At 46.9% G+C, this 15,352-nt stretch overlaps 1 protein-coding gene across 3 annotated transcripts in view; it reads left to right on the top strand.

The window, feature by feature from the left end:
- The window catches only part of Frmd4b (FERM domain containing 4B), a 330,791-nt gene that overhangs the window by 123,463 nt on the left and 191,976 nt on the right, over positions 1–15,352 (top strand). The window contains exon 1 of one of the 3 annotated variants that reach the window (NM_001346637.1): positions 6,375–6,602. The exons of the other annotated variants lie outside the window; for them this stretch is intronic. Within the exon in view, the coding sequence (NP_001333566.1) occupies positions 6,441–6,602 (162 nt within the window). The 5' untranslated portion in view covers positions 6,375–6,440. Of the gene's footprint in view, positions 1–6,374; positions 6,603–15,352 lie in introns of those variants that run through there. 3 annotated transcript variants of the gene reach the window in all.

Raw genomic sequence — 15,352 nt, 5'->3', positions numbered from 1 at the left:
GTTTCAGGGGAGGACTAGCTGTCAGCTTGCCCAGTAGTAGCATGTAGAAGTGTGTGAAGGCTTTTGGGTGTTGCTCTTGTCTTGTTGATGACGGGACACTATAGGATGTACTGAGCACAGCCGGAAGTCACTATATCAGTTACTTTCCCAATTGCTGTTAGAGTCCCTGACAAGAGCCTGGCAACAGGAGTGTGAAGCAGTTGGTTGCCTTGTCTGCACTCAGGAAGCAGTGACATGAATACTGACAGTTGGTCATCAGTCTTCAGTCACATAAAAGATGAACATCAGGGCCCACTCTCCACTTTTAGTTCAGTCTGGGACCCTCATGGAATGGGGCCACCTATGTAGAGGATGGATCTTCTCTCGTCACTTAACCCAGTATAGCAAGTCTCTCAGAGGCTCCTTTTCATGGTTACTCTAAGTCCTGTTTAGTTGACAATCAAAATAAATGATCAAAGTCACTAGATGCCTTCCAGCAGCCATGGGGACCCCCACAGGGGGAACTATGCCAGTCTGCCCCGCTTCTGGGTGATGCTGTATGGCTCCTTACAGAGCAGAGGAAACGCAACCTGCAAGTGGCCTTGCCCTGCCTTGTCTGCAATAAGACAACTTCACAACAGTACATGGCCTGAGGCAAAAGGGTCATGGGTGCAAAGACAGACCGGGTTACAGAGTATCTTAGTTACTTTAGCTCTGTGAGCAGACACTGTGACCAAGGCAACTTATAAAAGGAAGCATTTAACGGGGAGCCTGCTTATAGTTTCACAGGTTAAGTCTATGACCTCATGGCGGGGAATGGCATCAGGCAGGCATGGCATGGCAGTGGAATGATAGCTGAGAGTCTACCTCTTATCTGCAAGTGGGAGCAAGGGAGAGAAAGAGAGAGAGAGAGACCAAGACTTTCTCCAACAAAGCCATACCTCACAGTCCTACCATGCATTCAAATATATGAGCCGATCGGGACCATTCTTATTCAAACCACAACCCACAGCGAGTTCCAGGCTAGGCTAGCTATACAGTGAGATCAAGAAACAAAATAAAATGCCAAAGGAAAGCTTAGCTTCCATAAGGCAAGCTAAAGGCAAAGCAGGAAAATATCAATAGCCTGTGAGGAAAGTCAAACCTCCTTTTATGATAGATATTGAAAGGGGAGAAACCGAAACAGCGGCCAACAGAATTCCAGGTCTTTCTTTGGAGGCTTTGAGTTCCTTATACTTTGTGGGGTATGAAGGCTGGCATGGGTGATTGCTTCATTTCTTCTGGCCCTTTGGGGAGGAAGTTCCTGAAGGAGGGAAATAGTGGGGTACGAAGGTTAACTAGACCTGGGATCCTCCAACCCCAGATCTCTGATGTTGGGGGTATTGTCATGTGCTCTACAGCATACTGAGCATCACCCCAAGCCTCTGTTGACTAGGTGTCGGGAGCACCCCTTGGTTGTGACAACCAGAAACACACACAAACGTTGCACAAATTTAAAGGTGGGGTGCAAAACTGTTCCCATTTAGTGGCCATTGAGCTGGACCTTGCTTGCATCTGCTTTAACAGTCTGGTGCCCGGTGTTTGTGGGTTTTGAGAACTCGGCTTCACACGCGAGGAATGCAGCTGAACAATGGCTACAGATGTCCGAAGCGCTCTTGCTTCATTCCATTTTCATCTTGCTCCTTTGAGACGGGCTCCCTCCATGTAACATCGGGCAGGACTGGAACCCATCATATAGCCCAGGCTACTCTTGAACTTGAACTCCATCAGCCTCAGCCTCTCCAGTGCTAAGATGATGTCATCACGCCCAGCTCAGATGGACTCTTTCTTTAACAAGCAGAGAGAGTCACTGGGAGCCATGTTAGGGCGGGCTGCCTCTTCCTTTCTATGAGTTATCAGTTTGTGCCATCTTCCTGGTGCTCACAGCTGCTGTCCTTCCTGCCAGTTGTTTAAGAAGCCTACGGGAGCCTCAGGGATGATGACAACTGTTCTTTGATGTCCCCAGCAGCACTCCCAGGTGTGTGAGTAATGCTGTCAGCCAAGCATCTCCCTAAGCCTCTGGAGAGAGCTACAGGAAATTACAGTGTGTTGCAGGGATCTCTGATGCTGGGCAGAGGAATATCCACCTCACAAATTAAAAGGGGGAAACAAGATAGTTCTCAAATGAGTGTGTTTTAGCTTTCTTTCCATGGAAAATCTCAGATCAGCTTTAAGGTGTGCGTCTGGGACCTGGCCTTTGCCTGTGACTGGTCACCAAGGTTGCTCTTTTCTTTTTGGCTATGCACCTCTGTGCAGCTGCACCCCCATCAGTTCCTGGAATGGAAGAGGAGGCATCTATACCTGTGTCTGGTGGGAACAATGAAGCTTCTATCTTACGTCCAGCTTTGAGTGCACTCTATCTTCCTAAGTCCATAGGAAACGCTGTCTCTGACGGGGAAAACTGAGCTTCTAGAAGCATTCTGGGGAAGCTGGAGCAAAGCATTAGAACTGCTCTTCCAAACAAGTCACCTCTGACCCTTCCCCTCAGCAAAGGAAAATGACCTAAAGAGCCATTTAAAAATTATCTTCAGAAAAGCATATTTGTATGTGCATGTTTGTGTGGGTAATGCATGGGTACAGGCACATGTGCACATGTGTGTGCATGTTGAAGTCATGGACTTCTACCTTGTTTGTCTTATTTTGTTGAGGCAGTGTCTGTTACTGGCCTGGAGTTCCTGGATTAAGTTAGGCTGGCTGCCTAGCACATCCTAGGGTTCTACCTATGTCTGTCTCCCTAGCACTGGGATTACCAACACAGACACCCATACCCAGCTTTAATAATGCGTATCTGGGCACTGAAGGATGACTCAGTCGTTAAGAGCACTGGGAACTCTTCAAGAGGACCTGGCTTCCAGTCCCAGCACCTACAAGAAAGGTCACAATGGTCTGCGACTACAATTTCAGAGAGTAGAACACCCTCTACTGGCCTCCATGAGCACTGCATGCATGTGGTGGATAGACTTACAGACAAGCAAAGTACACATCTGCAGGAAACAAAAAGTTTAATGTATATTTTACTTACACTGTTTTCCCTAAGTCCAAAACGTTCAGGGAATTCCTGCTTTCTGTAGTGATGGTGGCCGGATGTCCTTGGTGCTTGCCTCTTGCCAGCCGCCATTCTACACACTTCCTGAAATGTTATGTTTACTGTCTCTCCCCGACCCCGAGTAGTGGATTCTGATAATGTTCCCATGTTGTACCTGAGGGCATTCATACTTTGCCTGCTTAAGGAGTCTTTTCAAGGTGCTCAGGAACTTGAAACCATGGTTACCTCCCATCCACCCTTCTTCTCTCCCACAGGGTGACAAGCAAGATAAACGTCAGCTAGATTCGACTCAAGGCTAGGTGAAAAGCAAGACCACTAACCTCAGTCCCCATGACTGCTGGCCCGCAAGGGCCTAAAACCTTGCAACCTGAGCAAGCTCCCATGTGCTGTTGCTTGGCCTATCTGGCTAACGCTGTAATACCGTGTCTCACTCGCAGGGAAGTTGTCCAGGCCTGGAGAGAGGGTAGGGGTGAGGGTGGTGGCCCAGTGGGTCAAGTACTTGCTATTCAAACCTGAGGGCCTAAGTTCAGATCCTCAGCCCCCAGGCCACTGCCAAGTGACCATATGTGCCTGGAACCCACAACTGGGAGGTGGAGTCCGGCAGATCCTGGGGGCTCACTCGCCAGCCAATCTAGCCAAAAAGTGAGCTTCTCGGTCAGTGAGAGACCCGGTCTGGAGGAATAAGGTGGAGGGGCTGGGAATGTAGCTCAGCCAGTAGCACACCTGCCTGCCTAGTATCCACAGATCCTGGGTTTAGTCTCTAGAACCATGTACCCCGCGTGAGGTGGGGTAGCACATTCGTATAACCTCAACGCTTAGGAGAGAGAGGCAGGAGGATCGGGAGTTCAGAATCATAGTCATAACCTGACTACATAGCAATTCTGAGGCCACCCTGACTACATGAGCCCCTGTCTGGACAAACACTATTAATGTGGACAAGTGATTGAGGGACGTATACAGCATTGACCTCTAGCCTCCACATGAGCAGGCGTGGGCTCACATGAGCATATAGAGGGAAAAAAGGAAAGAAACGTATTGTAAGCACTAGCTTTGAAACCATGAGTCAAAATGTCCCAGGCTGCAATCGATGGCTGACGTGAGAGCTGATCGGTACCTGCCCAGGTGTCTTGAGAGCGTCTTTTCTCGGAGGATGGTGTCACGAGACAGTGGGAATTGACCTGTTGGGGATATCATTCTGGTATTCCCTAGGCTGCATGACATTTCCGAGAACTCAGGCCACTGCATCATTTAAAAAAAAAAAAAAAAAAAAAGAATACCATGGTTTAAAAGGCTTTTTTTTTTTTTTTGACGTTCCACAATTTCCCATCAGGTGACTTTTTTTCCAAATTATGCTTGGTTCATTTTATTCCAATTCAGTAAAACCTCCTATGTCAGACTGTGTGTGTAAACACCATGACTGTTACCCTGGTAAACTACAACCAATATGTTAATATGAATAGCAGACAGATTCCCGGCCAAGAAGGAGCATAGATCTCAGAGCGGTTGTGACCTCTATGAATCCCACAGACTCCCTTAAGCAATTTTTTTTCCTGGTGGTGAAAGAAATTTCATTAAAAAAAAAAAAAGTTTTCCAGTTATAGCCACCTTGGAACCCACAGGTGCTCTGAGAACAGATTTTCCTGTCGTTTTGGATGCTCCTGGTGTTTGGCCGGAATTAAGACGCTAAGGGCACATTTGAAACCTGAAATGAAACTGACTGACTGGCAGATAATCTGTCCCGAGGCCTCTGGAGCTAGTTCGGAAGAAAAGCTTTGGCATCTCACCTCTCAGCCACTTAATAGCAAAGACAATAGCACAGGTGTGAGTCGACCAATGAAATGCTCACCATTGTCCAACAAGGTAGATTCAGAGAGAAATACCTCCATCCTGAAATCTGGGGCAGTAGGTTGTTTATCTCTTCCTCCTCCTCCGCCTCCTCCTCATCATCATGTATTAATTATATAATAATGGGCTTCAGGACACTTTCACACATGGATAATGTCATTTGATCATAATCATCCCATTGCCTTCTCTTGACTCCGCCCCTTGATGCTGGGCCCCTCCCTCTCGTGTAGAGACGTCTGTGTACACGTGATCCAGTGAGTGTAATTAGGATTGCTTCCCAGCTGCAGTGAGCTTGCTCTGGAAATGGGATGGGATTCTGGGGACTGCAATGTGCAAACATTCTCAAGGAAAAATACAGACTCGGGTGTGTGGGACTTCTTAGATTCCCTTTTCAAACTCCTTAGAGACTTATCATTCCCTGTGGAGACCTTAAAAAGCACGAATTGTCCCAGGGCTTCTGGAGCTGAGGACGAGTTTTTATTTTTCTATTCATGTACTTATTTCGTATTTATTTTTGAGCAGTGAGCTCCCCCGTCGGATGTGTGATGCCATCTGTGGCCCGGTATATCCTGAGGTAGAATTTTGTACAAACTGACCAGGGATCCTCTCTCGAAGCTTCTGGTTCCTAGGGAGTCTTAACTGAATGCTGTTTGCCAGAGGATCAAAGAAGCCTTGTTTTTCTTCTGAGCCCACAGCTGCCCTGAAACTGGCCTCACGAGGGTATCAGGGAACCTGCTTTGCTGGTGGCCAAGGCAGGCTGGCATTTTCTTGGAGACCTTCAAGTTAGGAGCAAAGAGAGGCTGGAGGCGCGTACACACTGTTGCTTTGAGGCTCTTCATCTGGTTTCAGCAGAGCCAAGAAAACACGCACAATTCTCTCGGGAGTGAGATCTAAAGGGAGATGCTGCAGGATTTTTTTTTTCTTCCCGGTCTTCTGCTTCTATAGCTTCCCCAGAGGTGTTTATCACTGAGGTGTGGACAGAGCAAGATGCAAGGCAGAGCGACCTTAAAGAGTAAAATACAGGTGTCCCGGGGCTAGGTCTAGGTGTGTGATTGTGTGTCTGTGTGTGTCTCTCTCTCTCTCTCTCTCTCTCTCTCTGTGTGTGTGTGTGTGTGTGTGTGTGTGTGTGTGTGTGTGTGTGCAAGCGCGCTGAAATGCAGCTCCCTACTAGGCTTGCAAAGAGTTGCTGGGCTTTGCCTGCGGCCCTGTGCCCAGGAGCAGCTCAGCGGGGAGTCCTCACTGGCCAGGGCTTCCCGCGCCCAGGGAGCACCCAGGGCTGGCCTGGCGGAGCTTAGGAAGCTGGCGCTGGGTGGGGGCGGGCGGGGTGACACAGCCTCCGTGCCAGTCGCAGCCGTTGGCTGGCGGGCACCCAATCCCCGGGCATGCCGCCCCAACCTGGCCGGGACACACAGTGAAAGGCGAGTTCAGTGGCAGATCTGACCCCCCACCCCCCACCCCCGGGGCTGTCAGCTACAGCAGAGCGTGGCGAGCCCAGGATCGCGGAATCCAGGCTCCGAGGGAAAGCAGCGGCATGGCTTCGGTGTTCATGTGCGGAGTGGAGGACCTGCTGTTCAGCGGCAGCCGCTTCGTGTGGAACTTGACCGTGTCCACGCTGCGGAGATGGTACACCGAGAGGCTGCGGGCTTGCCACCAGGTGCTGCGGACGTGGTGCGGGCTGCGGGATGTGTACCAGGTGAGCCCAGGAGCTGGCGCCCTGGGGCCATTGCGGGGATGCCCGGCGCTCAACTGAGGACCGGTCCACCTGTATGATTTCATAACCTCAGGCTTCCCATATCTTTGTTTTCAACTCCTCGCGGGGAGCTTAGCGCTTGGGTCAAGCCCTCAGCAGCTCTAGCTAACTGTGGCTTGATAATTTTTTTTTTTCAGTTGGGCATGGGGGCACTTGGGAGTTATCCGCTCCCCCACCCCACCCCAAGCAAACATATATTATAACGTGATGGAGGTTCCTGCTGGCACTAGTAAAGGGGCTTATAGCCTTTGCAACACGTCGTTTGTGGAAAGCGACTTTGAGGTTGAGAGGATTATTTCTGTTTTATTTCATTTCATTTCATTGGAGGTGGCCATTTCGGAAGCTATGATTTCCCGTCATTGCTTGCTGTCAGAGCATGTCTTAGTGAATTTGTCTTCTTCCTTCTTGATTTTATTGCACTTTTCCACCAGGCAGCCCCTGCTTCCAGGGCACAGCCAGGAAAAGCTGATTCTGTGTTGCCTGGCTTTGGGACGGAAGGACAGCGGCGGATTGGGAGCACTTTGTGGGAGGCTGACAGGCTAGGGAAGGGAAGGGTGGCTTGGCTGAGCGCTGGAATGCTTACACTTGGATTTAATCTGTCGCACAACACAGCCTCTTTATTGCTTTGCTGGCTGGCCCCATCTTGCAGGCAAAATCTGCAGCAACTTTGCCCAATGAGGAGACCATTCATCCTCTCTGGGATTGCAACTTGCCTGGATTTTTGTGAACAGTAGTAAATGGATATAAAAGTACTCTGACTGGGAGATGGATACCTTTAAGATAAAAGAATAAAAACTGCATTGTTGAATTATGAAGATTCATACCTGGGCTTCTTTCCTGGGGATAGTTTGTTACAGTTCTCTGAATTCCTTACACATAACCTGACCCTATTCCTAATAGGGCTGAACTATATCTGTCATAGAGTGTCCCATATGCGACTCTAGCTTTGATTTTTGAAAAGTCATAGTCTTCCATCAACCAGATAGAATAAAAGCCAACTAAGGACAGACTACAAGAGTTCTCAGGAATGAATGTTCCCTTGCTATTCTTGTTTATACACACACACACACACACACACACACACACACACACACATTTTAACCTGTGGTTTCAGTGTTCCTGGTTTGCCTAACATATCTGTAATATGTTTGAAATAGACTTAGCAAGGCTCACTGACTGAGAGCCCTGGAGGCCCGATGGGGCTTGAGAGCATTAGGGAGCTGTGCCCATAGCCCATCTGGCCACCAGAAACTGCACTCCTGGCTTTTTGGAGCCAGACGTGTGTCTATCTTTCAGTCCTTTTCTCTCTTGGGAAGTCTCTGCTCACTTTGGTTGGGAGTAAACACACCCACCCCAGCCCCATCACGTAGGGCCGCCTTTTCTTTTTAAATATTGAGGAACTTTCAAAAGGAAAGCACAAATACTGTAGCCAATCAGACAGGCTCCATGCCCAGACTCCCCACGGATTCTGTGGATTTATGGCTTACTGCTAATGCTGTTACTGAGCAATTCGGAGATGACGATTCCAAAAACCGGAGAGTCTTTGGCTTCTCTAGCTGATCGGCCAGTAGTTACTCTTTTTAATTTTGAAAATGTTTTGTGTGTACGTGCTCATGATCGTGTGGGTGCACACACATATGCAGGCATGTGGTACATGTGCACACATACGTGTGGCCAGTAGGGTCACTCCTCAGCAATACTGTCCACCTTAGTTTTGAGACAGGGGCTATCATTAGCCTGGGGCTTGCTAGTTAGATGAGGCTGGTTGGTCAGCAAGCACCATGGATCTCCCTGTCCTTGCCTCCCAAGCACTGAAATTACAAATATATAGCACGAATCATCAATCATTCATCTTAAACACAACAGCAGTTTGAAAGGGTAAGCTGCTCAAATATTTTGTTCTCCCCTGTAAGACGGGTGTTAACTGAGCTCCTCTCATCCTCCCGGTCAATAAGAGCAGGCAAATAATGATGGCTTTATAAGTATTGTCATAAGCAGAGAAAAAATATGACATTTACATTAAAGGCTCCTGTCCTATGGAGAACTAAGATTTAAAAAGCAAAGCAAAACAAAACAAAACAAAAAAGACAATTTCCACCCTAGGAGAACTATAGTATCCCAGGGTGAGCCACAGACCTAGATTGCTTGATCGTTTGTGAAGATGTTTGTTTGTTTGTTTGTTTGGGCAGTTGCATGCACGAAACCTAGGGCCTTGGTGATTCTAGGGTGAAGACTCTACCTCTGAGCTTCATTGCTATCTTAGAAAGATCATTAAAAAATGGTTTTTTTTCAAGTGCTTTGCAGTAAAATGGCAGCGCAGATTATATTGACCGTGAAGCAGTAGAGAGAATGCTTTCTACCCTCCGCCCCTGAGATACAGGAGGGATGAATCCAGGCTCTTCTTGTGTCTGACCGTAGAGCAATTAGCCTTCCTATGCTTCCCTCCATCCTCTGTCAGGTGAAGACTAGAACAGCACTAATTAAAGAGATTAGTAAGAGTTAAGTGACACGTAGAACATTTAGCACACTGCCGAGAGCTTAGGACGCATCCAGTAAATAGTATCTGTTCTATCATCTAGGATTTTTTTTTCTTTAATGGTAAGAGGTCCAACTCAAAACTAGCAACAGAGTAAGAAGAGGTGACAACCACACAGCTTACAACTCTCCATGTAGAGTAAACATGAGAGGCAGTTAGAAGGGGACCTGGTGCTCATTTCCCAGCCCGGGTTATGCTCACTTACTGGGATAATGCTTTTCTGATTTCTTTCCTCCTGGCGTCTGACAACTGTAGTAGTTCATTAGGCCTTCATATTAACTTAGCCAGAAAGAAAGTGAATTTCATATATTTCCCTATCAAATTTGCCTGTGTGTCCTCGGGGCCACTCATGTAGGCTCTGCCCACCCGATACCACACACCACCCCAATGGCCATGGATCACCCTAATGCCAGGTACCACCCCGATGCCATGAACTAATTGGCACAGGGAACAGGATTACTTCTCATGCATTCTCAGTGGCATGATATAGCCCAAAGGGAGCAAAAATGATTTCAGGGAGAAGTAGGAAAAGAATGATCCCTCCTCTGGCTGGGGTGCAGCTTATTAGAAGAACACTTGCCTAGCACATGTGGGGCATTGAGTTCAATCCTCAGTGGGCCAATAATAATAATAACAATGATAGTAATACATAATATACAATATGTAATACATTAGCAAATATACAGTGTATGGCATTAAAGCTGTCTCAGCAGGTAGAGGAGCTTGCCCCCAAGTCTGACGACCTGATTTCATGCCCCAGAACCTACATGGTACTCAGAGAGAACAGACTCCTACAAGGTGTCCTCAGACCTCCCCCTGTACACCTGGCACATAGCCACCCACATGCAAACACAAATAAACAAATGGTTTATTTTGTAATGGGGAATCAATTGATTGTTTAACAAAAACATGCATTAAAATAAAAGACTATTTTGATAATGATGCACATAAGGGTCAAGAAACACCAGATTGTGGATTGGAGTGCAAACCTGTTTCTGAAAACGGAGAATGGGGTGGGGCCCGCTGACCACATGTTGGCATGAGTGCCCACTGCCCTGACACCAGGACAGGTAGCTGGTTCTATTCCCTTGGGCCTATAGCAAGGCAAAAACATGGTGGAGGACCATGGCTGCAGGGGCGAATGTTCACATCACAGTAGCCGGGATGCAGAGATACAGAAGATGGGCCATGGAAAAGATGTACCCTTCAAAGGCAGGCTCCTGGTCACCCGGTTCCTCTTAGCAAGGCCCCAACTTTGATCAGATTCCATTTGGTGATGAGGATCCATCCATGGTTTACTCCATTGATTAGATCAGGGCCCTACTCAAACTCTGTCAGACAAAGGAAGCAATCATGAGGAAGGGGCCACATTTGATTATAATGCATCCATGGACTGAGGTAATGGTTCCACTAGTGAAAGAAATTGTTCTACAAGCATGAGGAAGCTGAGTTCAAATACTCAGAACCTATGGAAGAAACTGGGCGTGGCCATGTGTACCTTTGGGTAGTTGGGACAGGAAGATTGCTGGGGCTTGCTGGCTGCAATCCTATTTTCAGGTTCAATGAGAGATTCTGTTTCAAGGCAATAAGGAATAGAGCAGGACACCCAAAGTCCTCAGGCACACGCGCACACACACACACACACACACACACACACTCACACACACACAAACTTTAAAACGCAGCCAGCCAAGTCTCCTACGTCATGAGAATCTCAAATCTAGCATTCTCTCAATAAAAAGTTATTCTTCAAGGTCAGTTCCAAGTTAAAGACACAAATAACTTTCAGAGTTTTTCTTCTTGTTGTTGCTACAGTTGTTTGAATTGAGTGTGGAGCTCATGGTGAGAATGCCAGTGTTGCTATCCTAGAATTAGAAATCTAAACCATGCAGAAGGACGAGCTTCCATTTGGCTCAGTTTGCTGCTGTATAAGCTGGGTGCACACCAGAGTCACAGGTGATACTGAACCCATATTTTCTTATCATCTTGTTGATTTTTTTAAAGGCATCATTTTTCTTGCTTCTAGTCTCAATAGTCTTGTTTATGAAGAAACCCACTGCTGAATCACTCTGGAGAGATCAGGGTGGGGCAGGAGATATCCATTACCTGAAATATCTGGCAGGCCCCTAGGGTGTTTTGTTTATTCATATACTACACTTGAAAGACGATCCTTCACCTATTCATAAAGTATCTGGCCAGGACTTTATTGCCTGGCTGGCAAAGCTGAGAAGGCACAATTTCTTTGGAATTGAACACTTCCTCCACTTCTAGATGTTGGAACAGCAAGTGATTTAATTTGCCAACAAACTATGAACAATGAAGGTATTTACTTACTATAGGGAGTTTTTGTAGTAACGGAACTAAATATAAAGCAGGAGGAGAGAGGACAGAGACTGTTTGACAAAGACCCACCCACTGTATAAAGGAAGGCTTGAGTTTGGTTAGGTACCAGACGAAGAGAACTCACCTTTAATTTAATTTAGGCAAAATTCTCAAAGCTCATTCTTTAGCCACTTGCCTGTCCTTCTTATACCTCTCCTGGATAAGATACAGTGTAGTAATTAATTATCTAAGTCATGTGAGTTTGAAGGTGATGAGGGAGTACTGTTGACAAAGGTTTAGCTCCTTTTCCTTTTTGTGAAGTGGGGCACTCTCTAACAAAGCCCTCAGTTTGTTACTTGGGGTCAGATTTTTTTCTCCTCACCACAGTCCCCAAGGTAGAATTTCCTCCAGACCTTGAACAGAATCATCAATGGGAACAGAATCTGGGGTATTTGCGTGACTAGAAGAGGCTGGGTCAGCTCCTCTGGGACAGGCAACTGGCACAGAAGATGGGGCACGGCGTTCAAGGACTTGGAGAGTGTTCAGGTTCGACTTGACCTTGTACAAATGACTTCCCCTCTCTGGACCTCGCTTCCTCCTGGGTAACAAGGAAGCACTCACGTTATAACTACAGTAGAGATCAAATGGGGAACTTATGATATAGATTCATAAAGCACTTGACTCTTCACAGGCATAAGAAAATGCTTAATAAAAGCCAGCTCTTGGTTATATAAAGCTCTTAACATTGAACTCAACATGTCTGTGATAAAAGGTCATTGACAGCCAGGCAGTGGTGGTGCACACCTTTAATCCCAGCACTTGGGAAGCAGAGGCAGGGGGATTTCTGAGTTCAAGGCCAGCCTGGTCTACAGAGTGAGTTCCAGGACAGCCAGGGCTACACAGAGAAACCATGTCTTAAAAAAAGAAAGAAAGAAAGAAAGAAAGAAAGAGAGAGAGAGAGAGAGAGAGAGAGAGAGAGAGAGAGAGGAAGGAAGGAAGGAAGGAAGGAAGGAAGGAAGGAAGGAAGGAAGGAAGGAAGGAAGAAAGAAAGAAAAAGAAAGAAAGGTCACTGACAGAATTGCTATTGGTTTTATACCTGAGACAAGCTGTGTGGAAATTAATTCCCCATCTTCAGTGGGTAAATGTTCATTAAAAAAGAAGGCAAGAATCTCTTTGGTATTGTGAATGGGCTGGATGTAGGATATTTGAAGCATTCTCTTCCAGAAGTCTGATATTCTCTCTTAGGCTCATACATAAATCTAGGAAGTCATGAGCATTTGGTTGTCGGGTTTCTGAGTTCACCTTTCACTATGCTGAGCTAGACTGGTTGAGCCATGTGTATCAATAACTTAATTGAAAACAGCCACTCCCCCCCCCCCAAGACAATTCTGCACCAAACACTTGCTCTCTGTTATTTCAAGGCACATGCACTTTGCTTACTCTTGACCCTTTGTTTTACATTCTGGAAACTTGTCTGCCTCCTGCTTTTATAAATAAAGATTTATTGTCACAGGACCATGCATGCATCTATGGCTACTTTGTTCCTCCTGGGAGGATGGCTATCCATGGCTCAGTTACTTAGAGTTGAATGATTGGTGTAAATCTGAAAAAAAAAAAATACCATCTTCCCCTTTACATAAAACATCTGCCATTTTAAATTTGGAATTTTAAAAAGCAGTGTTTTTTTGTTTGTTTTGTTTGGTTTGGTTTGGTTTTTTGTTTTTTGTTTTAGCAATGTTAAAGGAAGAAACGTCCACAATTCTATCACAGAACAACACAGTTTGAAACCTAAGGGCTGGGGAGATGCTGACTGGGGAGAGCCCTGGCTACACACACATGAAGAGCCAGGTTTGAACGTTCAGCACTCACGCAAAAAACTTAGCATAGCAGTGCATAATTGTAAACTCAGCCTTGGAAGTCACAGCTCATTGGTCAGCCAGCAAACCTGACCAAAATGACAAACTTTGGTTCAGTGAGAGACCCTGACACAAGGAGATAAGGAAAGGCAATAGAAGAAGACACCCAATCCTCTCTGATCATCTCCCCAACACACGGGCACCACGCACCCCAACTGCAGAACTCCTGCCAGTGGAGGGGGAACCCTAAGATTTTAATTAAGAAATGTTCAAGGCAAGGGCTGAACTTCTACTCAGTTCTTTGTTCTACACATAATGGCTGATATTTCTGGTGATTCGTTAATTTGATTTGCCTGTTCATTCACAGCTGAAATAATTAACAATTGCTCACTAAGTTACCAGTTGCCGCACCAACAGTTAGCAGCAGGCATTTCCCTGCCCTCCGTAAATGTAGTGTTAAGTAGGGGAGACTGTTAAGAAAACAATCCTCTAGAGAAAGGCCTGGCTTTCAGGCAATGCTCAGAGAACACACAAGGGTAATCACGACAGGCAGACAACAGGAGGGCTTCCTGGAGGAGGTAGTTCCTTTGAAGGACAAGTTCAGTTCTGCGGGTAAAGGCAGAAAGCAGGGCATTCCAGGCACAGGCGATTGTAAAAACAAAACAAACAAACAAACAAACAAACAAACAAAAGAGTTTTTTCTTCGGAGCTTGGTGAGCTGAAAGAGTGACAGAGCAACTTCAATAGAGAATAACGCCTGCCCTCAAATGATCTTGTACTTTTGACATGTTCCTCCAGACTTTTAGGAGAGGGAGAGATTGGCTTAGAACTATTGCCGGCAGTGGAGAGCGTAATAGTGGAGGCCAGAAGGGAAGGGATCCAAGAAGGTATTGCCTGCAATATTGGGGCATCACTCAGAATAGAGCTTAAGTCCCAGCACCCACGTGATGGCTCATAACTCTCTAGAACCCCAGTTCCAGGGGATCCGATGTCCCATTCTGAGCTCTGTGGGCACTGCACACAAGCAGTGGTGACAACAAGCTGCCCTAGGGACATACAGAAGATTCAGACTTCCCATGATAGCTAGCCAGTCACATGGCGGCAAACACGGTTCACAGATTCTCACAGTCATGCCGGTTACCTGGATGGAGGGTGAAGTGCTTTTGGGAGGGGGCAGGGAGGTTGGTCATTTAGTACTTGGCCTCCAAGGAGCTTCTCACAGATCACTGGTGAGAACGAGGCCGGTAACAGACCCAACTCACCACACACGGGAGCCAGGCCGCAGCGTAAACGCTAGTGCAGAGTGTGTTGCTTAGCAATCAGAGTGAACTGGGGTTAATAAGCAGGAAGGTTATTAGCAGACCTGTGAGGATCGTTCCCAGTGTAAGAAACTAGGAAGTGAGCAGAGCTAAGCAAAGAGAGAAGTTTAGTTACAGTTCACGGTTACTAAAGCCACAAGTGACCTCACGGGTCACTCTGAAGCCTAGAGTTCTCCCTAGCTGGACCAGAAACACTGGCTTTTCTCTTGAGCCCCATGGTGGCCCTTGAAATGCTAGGCAGACCTTGAAAGAGGCAGCGCTCTTTAAAGGAAGGGCGGGGGCTGAAGCTGTCAGGTCACAATGCTCTCGGCAGCTGTGGAGGATTGGCCTGGCAATACATCATACCATCATCTACAAATACCTCCCAGCAGGTGCTGGACGGTGGCCGGACCTAAATCAGGGTCAGCAGGAAGGAAGTAAAGGGTGAAGTCCACATGGTCAGGAGGATGCTGAATTCAGCTATTAAAAATTACACAACCAGGGCTGGAGAAATGGCTCAGCAGTTAAGAACACGGGCTGCTCTTCTGAACCCAAGTTCAATTCCCAGCACCCTCATGACAGCTCACAACTGTCTATAACTCCAGTTCCTGGAGATCTGACACCCTCACACTCTCTCTCTCTCACTCTCTCTCACTCTCCTCTCTCTCTCTCTCTCTCTCT

The sequence above is a fragment of the Mus musculus genome, chromosome 6 (genome assembly GCF_000001635.26).
Source record: "Mus musculus strain C57BL/6J chromosome 6, GRCm38.p6 C57BL/6J".
Taxonomy (NCBI): Eukaryota; Metazoa; Chordata; class Mammalia; order Rodentia; family Muridae; genus Mus; species Mus musculus.
The sequence above is the reverse complement of the archived record's forward strand: the minus strand, read 5'-3'. Positions and strand labels throughout refer to the sequence as shown.